The following is a 15,045-nucleotide window of genomic DNA, read 5'->3' as shown; positions in this document are numbered from 1 at the left end:
CGCATGATAAATTCAGTGCCAAGAAAAAGTTTGTCTCTCTTTTGTTTGTTTTCCATCATCAGGAGGACTGTATAAAATCACATCTCTTTTGCCTCAGCTCGCCAAAACTTCAGAGGCAAATTCAGTGCTCAAATGCAGTAACTAATCCATCCCAACCATCTTGCAATACCTATTCTTTGATTTTTTTTTTTTTACCCCTTTTGATCTCGATTTTATTTTTGTGCCTCCTGCTTTAAATTGGACTTCGTTTTGCAACCCAACTTAAATCTTTTTGCCTTCAAAAGTGGGGCATCCATCCTAAGTAAAGAGATTTTTTTCTTACCCTCTAAAAAATCATAGTCCTCCCAGCTGCTACAAGTGCTCTTGGACTTGACAGACCCATTCACGTCATTGCCCTGATCTCTCTGGTTAACACGATGGAACGTGAGAAGACCCCAATCAGCTTCAACCCCTCACCTACTCAATGCACCCAAGCAAATGAGGACAAGAACCACCCAGCTTTTAGGACTCTATGCTTTAGAGTTTCAGGAGTGAAGCTGATCCCCAAAGCCAAAATGTTTCCACATAGGATGACAATACTTGGGACAGACTCCCCTCAAGACGAAAATACTTGGGACAGACTTGACCTAGGGCCATAATTCTGTCCAAGCCATTCTAAACATTTCTTTTGAAATAAAAGGAACAAGAATTAACCGCTGCATAGACTCAATTTTCCAAAGATGATGCGGTAATGTTTCCCATCTCACGTGCCCTTTTTGCAATGTGACCTTGCTGGTCTCCCATTAAGAGATGGGGCCTCTTTCTCTACCCCCTTGAACTTGGACAGACTCTGTGACGGCTCTGACCAATAGAAAACAGTGGAGGTGTACTGTGCCAGTCCCAGGGATAGCTTTCAACTAGCCAGGCACTTCTACTTCCTGTGTCTTGGCAGCCAGCCGCCATGTAAGAAGAATGACTGTCCTGAGAAGACGGCGCCATGAGAAACCCAAGCCACGTGGACAGGGCCTGGATGAGACACCACGTGGGGACAGACAGAGATGCCCTGGAACGTGGTGACAAGTGCATGAGAAAGACATCTGGTAGGGGATCTCCAGCCCTCGCTGTCCCAGCTGTCACCATGTGCATCAGAGATGAACCCCATTGAGTCCTTCCCTAATCCCTGACCCTCAAAATTGTGAGCAAAATGAAAATCAGTGGTTTTCAGGTGGGGATTGGGACAGTACCTCACTTGCACTGTTTGCGGGGATCAAACATTTAGCGCCTGTAAAGCCCTTGGCCCAGTCCCTGGCACGCAGTAAGTGTTCAATACATGGTAGTTATTATTGTTAATCTGTCAGGTAGCAAAATTGAGCATTTTGTGTAATACCTGCATAGGGAACTGGCTTTCTCAAGAGCTCTTTTGTAACAACATTCCACAGTCACACAACATAAGATGACCCATCTAAATAGAGTACTTCCTGTCTTATTGCCACCTCTCAGTTAGCCTCAGCAGGCCCCAATTTACTTGTGGCATGGTATCCACATGCATACGCAGACATGTTGTAGATCTAGAGAGAATCACACAGTGTCAAGCCAGGCCTGATCACTGCTGAGCGGAGAATCCAATTGGGAGGTCCTGGAGAAAAAGCCTACTGCTGTACTCAGGTCCAACTCGCCTCCTGACAAGTGTCCAGGGAGCTGTAATGGTATGAGTCACAGGCACAGGGAAGGAGGAGAGATTTAAGGGGAAGACAGGAGAAGAATACCACTTACACTCCTGGCAGGTTTGCCCATGGGCAGTATCTCTGAATATTCTGAGCTGAACGTTATTGCTTTCTTTGCAATTCTTCTTTTCCTATGCACATATTTTAACATATCCATGTGTTGGTGCTGGTTTATCTACCCATCAGGCCAGTGTTTACTGAGTGCCCATTACGTGCAAAGAACTGTGAGAGATGCGGGGTCTGGGGCCTTAGATCAGCCAGGGAAAAGCACACTGACAGCTTTCACAACAACTGTGTTGGATCCTAAGAATAATAACCAAACCTTTTCCCACAATTTAGTCTCTTTATTTCTTCCCCCTCTCTGGAGAACACAGCCACCAACAAATCCCTTCCAGCTAAAAGAGCCCATTCCCTCCCAGAGCTCCCCTCCTGTTTCCTGACAGTAGCTGCATCTCTCCCCCGGGGTAGGCTGGGATCAGCACATGAGGACTTCAAAGAGGCCCTCAAATTGGAGTGCACGCAGCACTGTCATAAAAAAAAAAGAGAGAGAGAGAGAGAGAGAGAGAGAGAGAGAGACACCCATTTATTTAAGCTGTGATGCTAAATCGGTGGGGGAGCGGTGCGGAGCGTCCACGCTGGGATCCGACAGCACTGCACAAGGCACCGAGGATCAGGGCTGAGAGACACATTCAGCTCCAGAGATGAAAATTCTTCTTCTGGTGCTGACAACATCTGTTTTATTTTGAAGGTTGCTAAGGAGAGTTCTATCTGGGCTAACATTGTTCCAGTTCAGTACTTCATGATGAGTTTCTCTCACGGGGTTCAGACGGCAGGAATAAAAGCTCGCCAGATGAACCCGCTCCTTTCACTTTGCAGATATCAAAGAATCACTTTGCTACCAGGGATGACTAACACCCCTCCCTGTCTCGCTCAGAATTGGATGGACCCTCTGCTTACTCTCTTATTACTCGTCTTCTCCCTGCCCCCTCTGTCTCCACTTGCCAACTCCCCATCTTTGCCAAATAACAGCTTATTAGGAAGAAACAGACAGTGAATGTGCCACTAGCCCAGGAGAAGATTTCACTGCAGAGACAAGGAAGAGCTGAGAAATGAGTTGGGGCTAACTGCGGGAGGATGTTTAGCATTAGACAAAGGAGGAAATGATTTCCGAGCCTTTAAAGGTCTGTTTTACCTCCTAACAGAGCAATGCCAAATGCCTTCATGCGGGCTCGGAACAGTCAGGGGACAGCAGAGAGATCAAGCTCAAAACAGGGAAGAGGCTAACCGGCAGGCCTGTCTCCATCTTCGCAGTAATGGACGTGGGAAGCGAAGCACCCGGCCCCATGCTGCCTAAGTTCATTTGCAATTAATTACAAGATAGTGACAAAATTAGGAAAAGTCAGCCCTGGAGGGCAAGCATTCCGGAAAATAAGAGATGGGGAAGATGAGCATGGTAAAAAAAAGGAAGAGGATATGACAATGACCTTCACATATATGACAAGTAACAATAACATGGGTGGCAAGGAGGGCAATGGTTAAGGGCCACTCTGCTCCTCCCTTGGGAATCGGACGTGGGGAGAGAGCCCTCCAGAAGAGCAGGAGAAGCAGGAAGCCCCCTGGATTTAACTGGTATCTGCAAAAAAAAAAAAATTCATTTGGCCATTCCAGGGCATTCAGTGAAAAAAACGTGTTCCATTAACTGAAGGAATTCTTTTTCTTCCCTGGGCTTTAGAAAAGCCCCAGCTCCTGCCAGACAGTACCTAGGAGTCTAGGAAAAGGAAAGGGAGAAAAGCAGTGTTCTCCCTCCAACAAAGATCCATTTCAAAGAGCTATTCAGCAGGGCCCCTGACCCTGCAAATCTCGACAACAAAAGGAATATATATCCTCTCAGATGAGGGTATTGAAACAACTGAGGCCACATTATCTAAACATTTCCCTTGCCTGCCAGATTCTATTTCAGCCAGTTTTGCTTTGTCCCCCAGCTTGGGATCTATGCAGGAGAGAGTATACTTGTCTTGATATCAAGAAGGCCCAAACAATGCAGAACACACAGCTCCCTGACTCCTCTCCATATCCCAGAGGAGGGATTAAGCCAGAGAGGTGAAGAGCCATCCCTCCAAACCACTCACCTAGCCAGGTCACAGCCACAGCAGCTGGGGCCGACATGGCCTCTGCCACCTTATGCCAGCTCCTGTTGTGCCCGGGTGTCCAGAGTACCACGTGGCAGAAATAGTAGCCGGCATTTTCTTTGCTAACATCTCGAACCAGTAAATGGTAGGAGCGTGCATCCACGTGACTCAAGGCCATGTGAGGAGAGCTGTGCACCAGGGAATCATGGTCCAGCCGAGCCAATACACGGGGGCCGGGCAAGGTGCTGTCAGGCGTCCTGCTGAAATACCACGTCACTGTGGGTCGGACGTCGTCCGCTCGGTCCATTGTGATGTTGCAGGTCAGGTCCAGCTCCTTTCCTTCAGCCACAGACACATTCCTGGCCACAGCGGCTCGAAGAACTGGAAAATTAAAAACAAGGACATCTAGATAATCTCGATCGTATTTGCTGCTTCCACCCCCGTCCCCTTAGATCATCTCCTTTTACCTTCCTATTTGCAACATTCAAGTGAGAAGGCTTTGTACAGTTTTTTAAGTGCTTGACAAATGTACTGAATAAATGAATGAAACATACCATATTTCTTTTTATTTCACTAAAACAATAACAGCAGCAAGCACTTATATATATATGCTTACTATATGCCAGGCACTCTTCTGAGTGCTTTATAAACTTCATCTTCAAAACAACCCTACAAGGTAGTACTATTATCATCTCCATTTTACTGATAAGGCAGTTGAAGCACAGAGAAGTTAAATAACTTGCCCAAGGTGCCACAGCTAATATGTGACAGAGCTGAGATTCAAATCCCAGGTGTCTGCCTCTAGGGACTCTGCTCTTAAGTGTTACACTATTATCACGTACACTATCATTTGAAAACAAGTCTGCTGAACATTACAAAACTAAATTATACTTTCTCCATATGCATGACAGGCCTTGGGTGACTTTCAGAGAAAAGATGTCTCAGCTCTGGCCAGTACATATTATCAGTTGGGGGCCAGGAGCTGGAGGGTAGGAAGTGACGGTGAAACCATTTCTGGGTAAAAGGGGGTGGTGAGGATCCTAAACAGAAGGACTGGGAAAGTGAAACCAAACGATATGCCTAACGAGTCAAGTCTTCCAAAGGCAATGCGCTTAGAGCATCATTTATTATGTTCCACACACCCGCCTTAAAGTCAAGGATAAAGCATATATTCTAAAACCAAACCACAATGATTTCTGGATTACCCATGCCACTGCCCTCTCTGTGTGGATAATTAAAAGTAGACTATATTTAGACGAAGCACTGAAGGATTTGGTGTCACGGTCTCCAGGCAGATGTGGTTTCAGCATTCCCCTGTCAAAGCTTTTTACACGGAAACATTTTAGTTTATTCAAGGGATTTTTTTGCAAAGACATTGAACATCTGTAATCAGAGTAGAAAAACATTCAACACGTGGTAATGCTCTAGGAACAACTGCTTAGATGATAAATAGCCGACACCTCCCAGGGGATTCAAGTGGACGCACAGCACAGTCCTGGTCTTCTAGCAGGAGTCACTCAGCACCAGCTGCGGTCCCGGGTCAGCTCAGCAACAAACGCTGTCACTCAGTTCAGAAAAGACGCAACCCCAAAACCCATGCCCTTTGGAGTAAATGGCTTTCATATAAATATTTCCAAAGGCTGATGATATTTCAAACAAGTGTTTCAGGCCAAGTTCAAGATCTGCCTTGAGGAAGACAGAAAATGAGGTGGGCATAGTATTAGAAAAAGGAATTTGAAGTCTAATTTCTCACCTCCACCCACCTTCTTCCAAACTCCTCCTCCTCCTTCACCCTTTAAATGAGCCAAGAATAATATGAGATATCTTTTGAGAGGAGTCAGTATGGAAACTGCTGCCCTGAGCCTGTGCTGCGGTTTGAACCACCCTACGTATGAACTGTGGTCAGAGATCCCAGAATACTGCCAGAGTTCCTCTGTGCCGGCCACCACTACGGGCGGTAAAAGAAGGCTCAGGAGGGAGCCAGCTGAGGAAAGAAGAAGTGGGCAATATGCAGCTGTGGACAGTATGCATGGAGAAAGCAGATTCCTGCGTTTAGAAATACTGGCAGAAACATCTCTTTAGCAGTATAGCTCACTTTCTAATTTTTTTTCCCTGCAAGTGGCTAAATATCTTGTCACATCACTAAGCATAGTTGTCACATGTTCTATGGGATTGGAGGGTTCACTGCTGGGACAGGATGAAGCACGGTGACGGGAAAAAAAGAATCAGTTCTAAGGACTCATAATGCAAGAGGGGACCTCAGACTAAGCCTGTGGTGATGCAGGCTTTCTCCTACTGGATATAACTGAACCTATAAATTAGACACCAACATCTGCATCAACCAGACCTCTCCTAATATAGGGGGGTTTACTGCCACCTACGTGACACAGCCCCACCATTTAAGTAGCTTTGTGCCATTTATCATAACAATGCGATAAGAATACTTAAGAAGCTAGCTATGGACAACATTCGTAGCAGCACTATTTACAACAGCCAAGATATGGAAGCAACCTAAGTGTCCATCAACAGATGAATGATTAAAGAAGATGTGGTGTGCATATACAATGGATTATTACTCAGCTGCAAAAAAGAATGAAATTTAGCCATTTGCAACAAAACTTGTAGGGTATTATCCTTAGTGAAGTAAGTCAGACAGATAAAGACAAATAGTTCATGTTTTCACTTATATGTGGAATCTAAAAAATGAAACAAATGAATCAATATAACAGAACAAAAACAGACTCACAGATACAGAGAACAAATTAATGGTTACCAGTGGAGAGAGGGGGAGGGGGTGGAGCAAGATAGAGGAAGGGGATCAAGAGGTACAACTACTAAGTATAAAATAAATAAGATACAGGATGTAATACACAGCACAGGAAATATAGCCAATGTTTTATAACTTTAATGGAGTAAAATCTATAAAACTATTGAATCACTATGTTGTACACTTGAAACTAACATAATATTATAAATCAACTACACTTTAATTTAAAAAAAAAAGCGCTAGCTATGGAGAATGCAGGTGTTGAAAATGAGAGAAAGACCATCACTCTAGTGTGGTGGTTCTTAACCTGGGGTCCACAAAGAGAATTTAAGGAACCTGTGACATGGATGGGAAAAACAAATTGTCTTTGTTTTACTAACCTCTACGTGAACTATAGCAGCTCTTCTCATTATGAAACTAAGCAACAAACCAGTGTAGTATTATCTGTCCCTGGGACCTTGTTCCCAATAGAAATCACAGATATTTTCACATCACCTTACAATTGTTGCAGATATCTTAAAATATAATTTATATTCATCACTTATCAGAAATTACAGTAGTTGTTAGGCCTGCCACTCTATCTTATTATTTAATGCAATAATAAAACACTATATTATTATATAACAAATTTGTCTTAAAAATATTTTGATTACTATTCAATGTAATTGTTTTCCTTTGTCATCCTCCACGTGTATTTTATGAATTAAAACACATTAACTCTCAGAAAGGGTTTGTGAGCTTCAAAGGACTGTCAAAGGCGCCCATGGCACACACAAAAAGCTACGAACCCTCAGGCTCAGGTGAGAGACAGATGCTACTGCCTGCCTAATAGACTCAAGAGTGTTCAAGTCTTATAACTATACTCTAGGTTTTGCGGCTTGTTTGAAATAAAAGAAAAAAAACCTTTACAACTGAAACTCTTGTATGAAAAGGTAATTCGCTGCCAAGCTGAAATTCTTAACCCTCCTGCCCCGTTAAAACAGTTGTTTGATGCAAGTTGAATATCCGTGGTTTCTTAGGTCAGATTCCTGGCAGATCACTTCCTAAAAGGCAGGTGACCTGAATCCACCTGGAAAGTGATTTCTGAAGCCAGGAGAACCAAGACTGAGTGTGACCTGCAGCCCCTCTTGTCGGTAAGAGCACCTCCAACCTCACTGACGGCCACGGTCACTCAGTGGCCAGTCAGTGCTACTTTTACCAAATCCAGCTCCTGTGTTGTGGTGTAAACGCAGGGTAGAGTGCTCAGGCCAATGCAGCTTGCAGAGGAAAAACACTCCCCGTGTGTATCGTTTCCTGCTTTCCTTCCAATCTCAGCAACAGAGCGACCACACACTCTTGTTTATAGTCAGGAAATGAGTCCAACCAAGGTCTTCCCAGTTTACAAAACAGGAGGCAGCAGCAACAGCAGCAGGGTACTCTGAGATCTGGAGATGTCAGACTCCCAGCAAACCAAGTCTATCCAACCATCCACAGCAGTGACATCACCCTGAGATGGGCTCTTTACACTTTCTCTCTGCCAAGCCAGAAGCTGCATGAGGCCTGGGAACGATCCTTAAGCATCTCTGACCCCAGAGCCCAGGACAGAACTGAGCACACAGTAGGTTCTCTACTGATGCCTGTTGGAAACTGAGTCAAAAATGGCCTGTTTTTCTATCTTATTTGTTTTTCTTTTTTATGGGTTTTCGAAAATATATCTTGCATTTCCTTAATTACTTCTCTAGCAGGAGTTAGAAGGGTTTTGTTAGTTGTTTTTGAAAAGGCTGGTTCACAGATAACAACAACTTCTTACGTACAGACCCCAGGGCTGAATGTTTCTGGGGTATGTGGCATGGAGGACATAAGAAGAGGCCCAGCCCTAGGGAATCCCTCACCTACAAGGGAATGTCACATCTGAGGGGACCTGAAAGGCAGGCCTAGAGGACCCAAGTCAGACGAGAGGTTTGGGGATGAGGCAGACACGTCCCCAACAGCTGTGGGGAAGGGCAGATCCACAGATTTAGGAAACACCAAACAAAATGAAGCCAAGGGAGCGGACTAGGGGCAGTTCCACCCCAAAGCCCCTCTGACCACCAGGCGGGACCTCTCCTGGCACTTAAAAGGATTTAATCTTTCAGTCACAAAATTCTCGTAGTATCTTATGCAACCTGCAGCTTCCCAGGGGTCTCGGCATTCGGCACAAAACAAATGCATCCTCCGCAAACCATTAACACCACCCTACTCCCTCACCCGTCAACGCAAGGCCTCCCAGGAGGAGCAGAAATCTTGTCAGAGAAGAAAAAGGTTCCCGGCCGAGTTCTTTACACCACACTGGCCTGAATAATACATAGTCTAAAATATACAATTTCCAGAAGCTCACCTGTTGGCTGGATCACCACGGCGGCCACATCCACGGCTTTTTCTTGAATTTCTTGCCAGTTACCCTGCTCTCCGATCCACTCGCTGACGATGCACCGGTAGGAACCCTGGTCGGAGGCCAGGGCCCGGGACACGGAGAGGCGGTACCCGTCGCTCCCCACGGTGTCCAGGCGCACGTCTCCGCTGCGGTAGCGCTGCTCGTAGCTGGGGCCTGGCCGCAATCTGCCCTCGTGGGTCAGGGAGAGGATGCTCCGGCGGGCGGGGCCGCGCCACACCTCCCAAAGCAGCGCCAGGTGCGTGTGCAGCGGCGACGCGGTGGAGGCCGAGCAGCGCAGCTCGAAGGGCTCGCCCTCACGCAGGCTGGGGCCCGGGGAGGGCTGCGGGCCGGCGGCCACGCGCAGAGCATCCGGTAGCACTGCAGGGAGAAAACGGAACCGTCAACACACTGCCACCCCAGCCACCGCGCAAGTGCCCAGCACCGTCCGGGGCTTGCGGCACAATTTCCTCCACCCCTCCGCCTGTTCTAAAGCCCAGATGGGCACGGCTGCCCATTGCACTTCATCTATGATCTCAACTTTCTGACTTGAAAAAAGAGGAGACACTAATAAGACCCCTGGCTAGAACTGGGTGGTGCAAACTCCCTTTGCGGAGCTGGGCCTCGGACTTCTACTTCTGCCACCCTGAGGCAAGTCACTTTACCCCTCGGTGCCTCGTTTTCCTCAACTCTAAAAAGGGATGACAACGAGACCTATCTCCGGAAGTTGACTGGGAATTAAGCCAGTTATAAGGGAGGGTGCCCAGGACAGTGCTTGGCACTCAGCAATCACAATCAAATAACGGGCCACTACTGTCCAACACTCCTTTGTCAGGACACAGGCTGGCGTAGAGAACCTGGGGGACCTTCTAGGAGTGAAGGTAGTGTAACCCACAAAGCACACAAAAGCACAGGACAGCTTCCTGTGCCTTGAGGCCCGGGGAATGTCTAAGAATGACTAGGCTGGGCAGAGGGTATCTGCAGGGTAGGAGCCCATAGAGGAAAACTGACGCCTCAGCTATTTAACTGTGCGGACCCACCGGGGAAAAGCTGGGCTCTCCCACAGTCTAGAAAATGAGGGCCGGAGATCAGGGAAGTGTGACGCGAGGTGACTGCTCTTGAGGAAGGGAAGCCACACATGATGTAACCGGCGAGGAGGCCCCTACCAAAGGGCAGGGACTACCTCTCAGGCTTGCCTGTGGGCTGGCTGAGAGAATCCCCGAACACCACTGACCATCATCTCCTTGGGTTTTCCTGCCATCCCACACTCAGAAATGAATTCAGTGTCCTTGAGAAGGGACTACTCTGAATAACAGAAAAAAAAAACCTGCTACATGTTTAGAAGGACACATCCCAAAGACCTATCTCTACTGCAAATGAATATAATGACCTTCTACTACACACATCAGTCAGTGAGTCCAGGTAAGATGACTCAGTTCCCAAGACTAGTTATCCCTGAGGCCATGGATATATAGTTTGAAGACCCATGAAGCTGAAGGCCAGAGAGATACTAGATCATGCATGGCAGCCACGAGAGGCTCCATCTGGGCAGCCAGCCAGTCTCTTTCACGGCCATCCATCTGCTTTCCTGACCCCAGGAAAGCCTTTCCTTACTCCTGCCTTTCAAAGACTGGAGAACAAACAGAAAAATTTTCTGGGCAGTGGGGGCGGGGGGGGGGGTGTAGCTTCCCCCTGCTGCCCTGCTGCCTCCAACTCCTCAAGATGAGAATTACACATGGAGATGAGGGTGTATCTGACCTAGTGGAGGTGTACCACGTGTGGGATGACTACAGAAGCAATGCATTATTGAACTCCAATGCAAGAATGTCTTATGGGACTTTTTTTCTCAAAAACATATTTGGATTTTGTAGAGGAATGAGAAGAGGTAATGGAAGAGGTGGACTGGACATCTTAATACCTGCATAATGGACATGGCTGTTTCATTCCCTCATGAGTCTAATGGGGGAACAGTATCTGGACAATATGGTAGTGTCCATAAATCATTACAGAAGGAATGAATGCCTGAATCAACCCCTTCTTTTTATATCATCATGTACGTGTTCTGCTTTCCTGATCATTAATTACACTATGACTCTGATATAATTCTTTTTGGAACAAGGCAGGATACAAATAAATGCATACTTACGTAATAACAACACTAATAACATTTCTATTTTGCTAGCCCCAAATTAAAATTGTTTGCTCTTGCTCATTTACTAATTAGCTGTGTGATTTTAGGCAAGTAATTAACCTATGCTCTTCCATTTCCTCATGTGTAAATTAGGGAAATACCCTGCCCTCTCTTCTTCATTGGGTTGAGAATTGAATGTGTGAGTTTATCAAACAGAACTTGGAAAATGAAAAAGCAAACAAACCCAAACATTCCAGATACATAAGGTGTGATGAGTTGCACAGCCAGGCCAACAAGGTTGCAGTGACCACATCATTCTTTCTCCACATATGACCCCTACAACTTCTAGAACAAACAGGTACTTAAATCATGAAGGCCACAAAGAAAGACATGAGCTTTGAAGTACCTGTTAGTCCCAGAAACCTGAACATCAGTATCATCATGACCATCACCTTCTCGTCCCTAACCTGAGTGCTTACTATGGCATTGCTCTGAGGCTTTACATGTCCTAACTCACACTGACCTTTACGGAAGGCACTGTTTTCCAGAGGAGGAGGCTGAGGCATGGGACATGCCCACAGCCACAGAGCTGACAAGTGGGAGGGCAGCAAACCACAGGACTTACTGAGTGCAGGCTACCTGGCCCACAGCTGGAGTCGCCGTCACACACCACTCTGCCTCAACTCACCAGCCACAGGAGGGCTCACAATCATAATGGAGTGAAGAGAAAGGGCCCTCAGAGGCCACCTGGTCCATCCTCTGCCTTTAATCATGTAAGACATTATTCCTCCACTGGACAGAGGAGGGAACAGAGACCCAGAGGACTTGAGTTTCCTGGCACGGTCCCGCACAGCTGAGTGGCAGAGCGAAGTCCAGTCCCCCAGCGCAGCCACCCCCCCATGAGGATGTACCTTTAACTTGCACTGTATCCTCATAGTTGCCCTGGACGGTGGCATCTGTGCTGGGGGTGGAACACTTGTAGTGGCCTTGGTCCGAAGGCTGGACGTTCTTTATGTGCAGCTCCACGGCGTCGTTGGCCGTCCGCCGCAGCACGATGTCACCCCTCTGCAGGCGCTCACGGTACAGCTGGGCGGGGAAGCCCACCTCCCAAGTGCTGGCGAGCTCCACAAAGCTGCTGCCCGAGGCCAAGAAGCTCCAGTCAAAGTTCTGCTCGCTGGGGCCGTCGTAGTCGCTGACGTTGCAGGGGATGACCAGTTCAGTGCCCACCACCCGCACCAGACTCCCCGCAGGGACCCTCACCACACGCCCTCGACAAAGAGCTGCAACAACAAGAGGTGAAAGGCAGGGCTTGAATCCAATAAGGTCTTCCCAGTGTAACTGTGGTAAAACTGTGGGCGCTCCGGCTCCCGGGCACATGGTGCAAACGTGACATCGACCAGCTGGGGAAATGTGACACTGACCAGCGTGCTGCCAGTGTCTGTGCAGAAGAAGGTTGAGCCCACCCCAAGGACCCCAAGCCAGGAATACCCCCTTGCGGTGCCTCTCATGCAACAGTCTCCTAGGACTGCCAGGGAGGAAGAGAAGCACTAAAAGTAGGCTAACCATGAACCTGAATAGCTTTCTCCCTCCTGTTACTATTTAACCTACTGTGATCACTCAACATGAGGTAGAAATACTTGAGGTTTTGTGTGAAAGAAAAGGACACAGCTAATCAAGTATTTACATTTCTGCCCACCCTATATCAACATTCTTCCCTAGAGACCATTCCCTGGGGGCTCCTGAGACCTGATATACAATGATGGCTGCCAATTTTTAAATCCTAGAGCAGCCTGCTGATAAAATGATTTAACTCTGGTTATCTGACATTGCCTATAAATTAATCTTAAAATATGACAACTCTACCAAGTATTAATTTTCTATTTTCTGGCTCATTTCCTTCTCTCTACTCTTCACCCTGATCTAAATTCAGAATGAGGATAGGGAAGCACAAAGGGAGACAGTGCCTGCTCTGGTTGGTTGCTGGGTGTTGGTAGGAATGCAGCGGCTTACTGGGGATGAGAGGCCTGGTGGACAAAGCCAACAGTTCACTGGCATTCCCTGCCCCAAGAGCACAGATCTCACAGGCCTCTGGGAGGGCCCTTAGGGACCGTCACCCGTGTGTGTGTCCTTTAAGATCGCTTCTTTGCAATGAACTTCAGCACATTTTTTTGCAGTGCGTTTATTACCTGTGTTAGCATTTCAATTCAGACCAAATGAACTTGCACTGCTCTTTCCTGATGGTCTATGAATAGGTATAGCATTAAGATATACAGGAGAAAGCATGGGCTCTGAAATCAAGGAGACAAGTTTAAACTGAGAGACCTCTCTTAGCTTTGGCTTCCTCCACTATAAAATGAGGAAAGAAGGATTCACTGAGTTGATGAAATAAAATGGCTAGCTGAGACTTTGCCATGTAGTAAGAGCTCAATAAAATGGAACTTAAATGATTTATTTTCAGTTCTGTGTTTCTGTCATTTGTTATGGGTTGAATTGTGTCTCCCTACCACCCCCCCCCAACATTCATATGCTGAAGTCCTAGCCCCCAGCACCTCAGAATGTGATCTTATTTGGGAATAGTGTTGTTGCAGATGTAATTAGCTAAACCGTAATGAGGTCATACTGGAGTAGGGTGGGCCCCTAATCCAATGACCAGTATCCTTAAAAGCGGGGAAATTTGGACAGAGACAAGCACTCAGCGAGAATGTCATGTGAAGATCAAGGCAGAGATTGGGATGATATGTCTATGATCTAAGGAATGCCCTGCACCCCCGGTCCCAGGAATGCACACTGGGGCTGAAACAAGGTCAGAGTCCTCCTTGCTCATTTTTGCTGAAGCTGCTCAAGAAGACACTTTCACCTCTTTGGAATCAGGGTACCTCAGAGCTGCTTTGCTCTAAAGCTGCATGTGGGCAGCCCTCCTGACCAGGTGAGGTAGCCATCCACAGCAGAAGAGACCCAGGTCAACACGAGGACCAAAGAGGCACAGAGAATGTGCCCTCGGGACTAGATGGCATCATCTGAGCCACTAGATCTGCCACACCTTCTAAATCATTCCACATGCACACACACATGTACACACAAGCAAACACATATGCACACGTGCACACACACACACATACACACACGCACATGTCTTCCCCTGGACATTTCAATTCCTTGCACTTCCACTCACACCCACTTATATACCTTAGGCTAATTTCTGTCACTGGAAACTCAGGGCACTGAAATAATACCCAGCAAGCAGTGAGGTCATCATCACCACATTTCACAGTGGAAATAGGCCATCCTTTTGACATTTAATTTCAGAGATGACTGGATAATTCTGACTCTCCCAGAGAGACCCTTCAGAAGGAAGCTTCAGGACTTCCCTGGTGGTGCAGTGGATAAGACTCTGCGCTCCCAATGCAGGGGGCCAGGGTTCGATCCCTGGCCAGGGAACTAGATCCCACATGCATGCCGCAACTAAGAGTTCACATGGCGCAACTAAGGAGCCTGTGTGCTGCAACTAAGACCTGGTACAACCTAATAAATAAATAAATAAATATTTTTTAAAAAAAAAAAAAAGAAGGAAGCTTCATGGTGGAGAACCGTGAGAGGGAACAGAACCTAACGCTTATCCTCCTTGAGCCCAGTTTCCATCTGTGAAATGAAGACACACCCTTAGGGCTGTGTAAGGATTAATTGAGCCACAGAGCACTCACAACAGTGTCCTGCACGCAGTAAGGGTCTGCGGTTACCTGCTTTGCAGGCCGCCTCTAGAATAAACCTGATCACAATCATTCACTTTGCGCTTCCTTGACAGGTTTACAAAGGAATCTCCTAACATGTAAACCTTTGCAATTTCTAGCCCTTGTCAAGAAGTTCACCAGCATTAACAACCAGCTCAACGGGGCCCTTCGGCATGAGGCTACATTCCTTGTAAGGTG

At 46.9% G+C, this 15,045-nt stretch overlaps 1 protein-coding gene across 1 annotated transcript in view; it reads right to left on the bottom strand.

Moving 5' to 3' along the window:
• The window catches only part of PTGFRN (prostaglandin F2 receptor inhibitor), a 77,261-nt gene that overhangs the window by 33,274 nt on the left and 28,942 nt on the right, over positions 1–15,045 (bottom strand). Inside the window, exons 2-4 of the mRNA XM_059063711.2 lie at positions 12,031–12,399; positions 8,956–9,369; positions 3,833–4,213 (exon numbers count right to left, since the gene is read on the bottom strand). Of these exons, the coding sequence (XP_058919694.1) occupies positions 3,833–4,213; positions 8,956–9,369; positions 12,031–12,399 (1,164 nt within the window). The remainder of the gene's footprint in view (positions 1–3,832; positions 4,214–8,955; positions 9,370–12,030; positions 12,400–15,045) is intronic.

This window comes from Kogia breviceps, chromosome 1, assembly GCF_026419965.1.
Source record: "Kogia breviceps isolate mKogBre1 chromosome 1, mKogBre1 haplotype 1, whole genome shotgun sequence".
Classification (NCBI taxonomy): Eukaryota; Metazoa; Chordata; class Mammalia; order Artiodactyla; family Physeteridae; genus Kogia; species Kogia breviceps.
The sequence above is the reverse complement of the archived record's forward strand: the minus strand, read 5'-3'. Positions and strand labels throughout refer to the sequence as shown.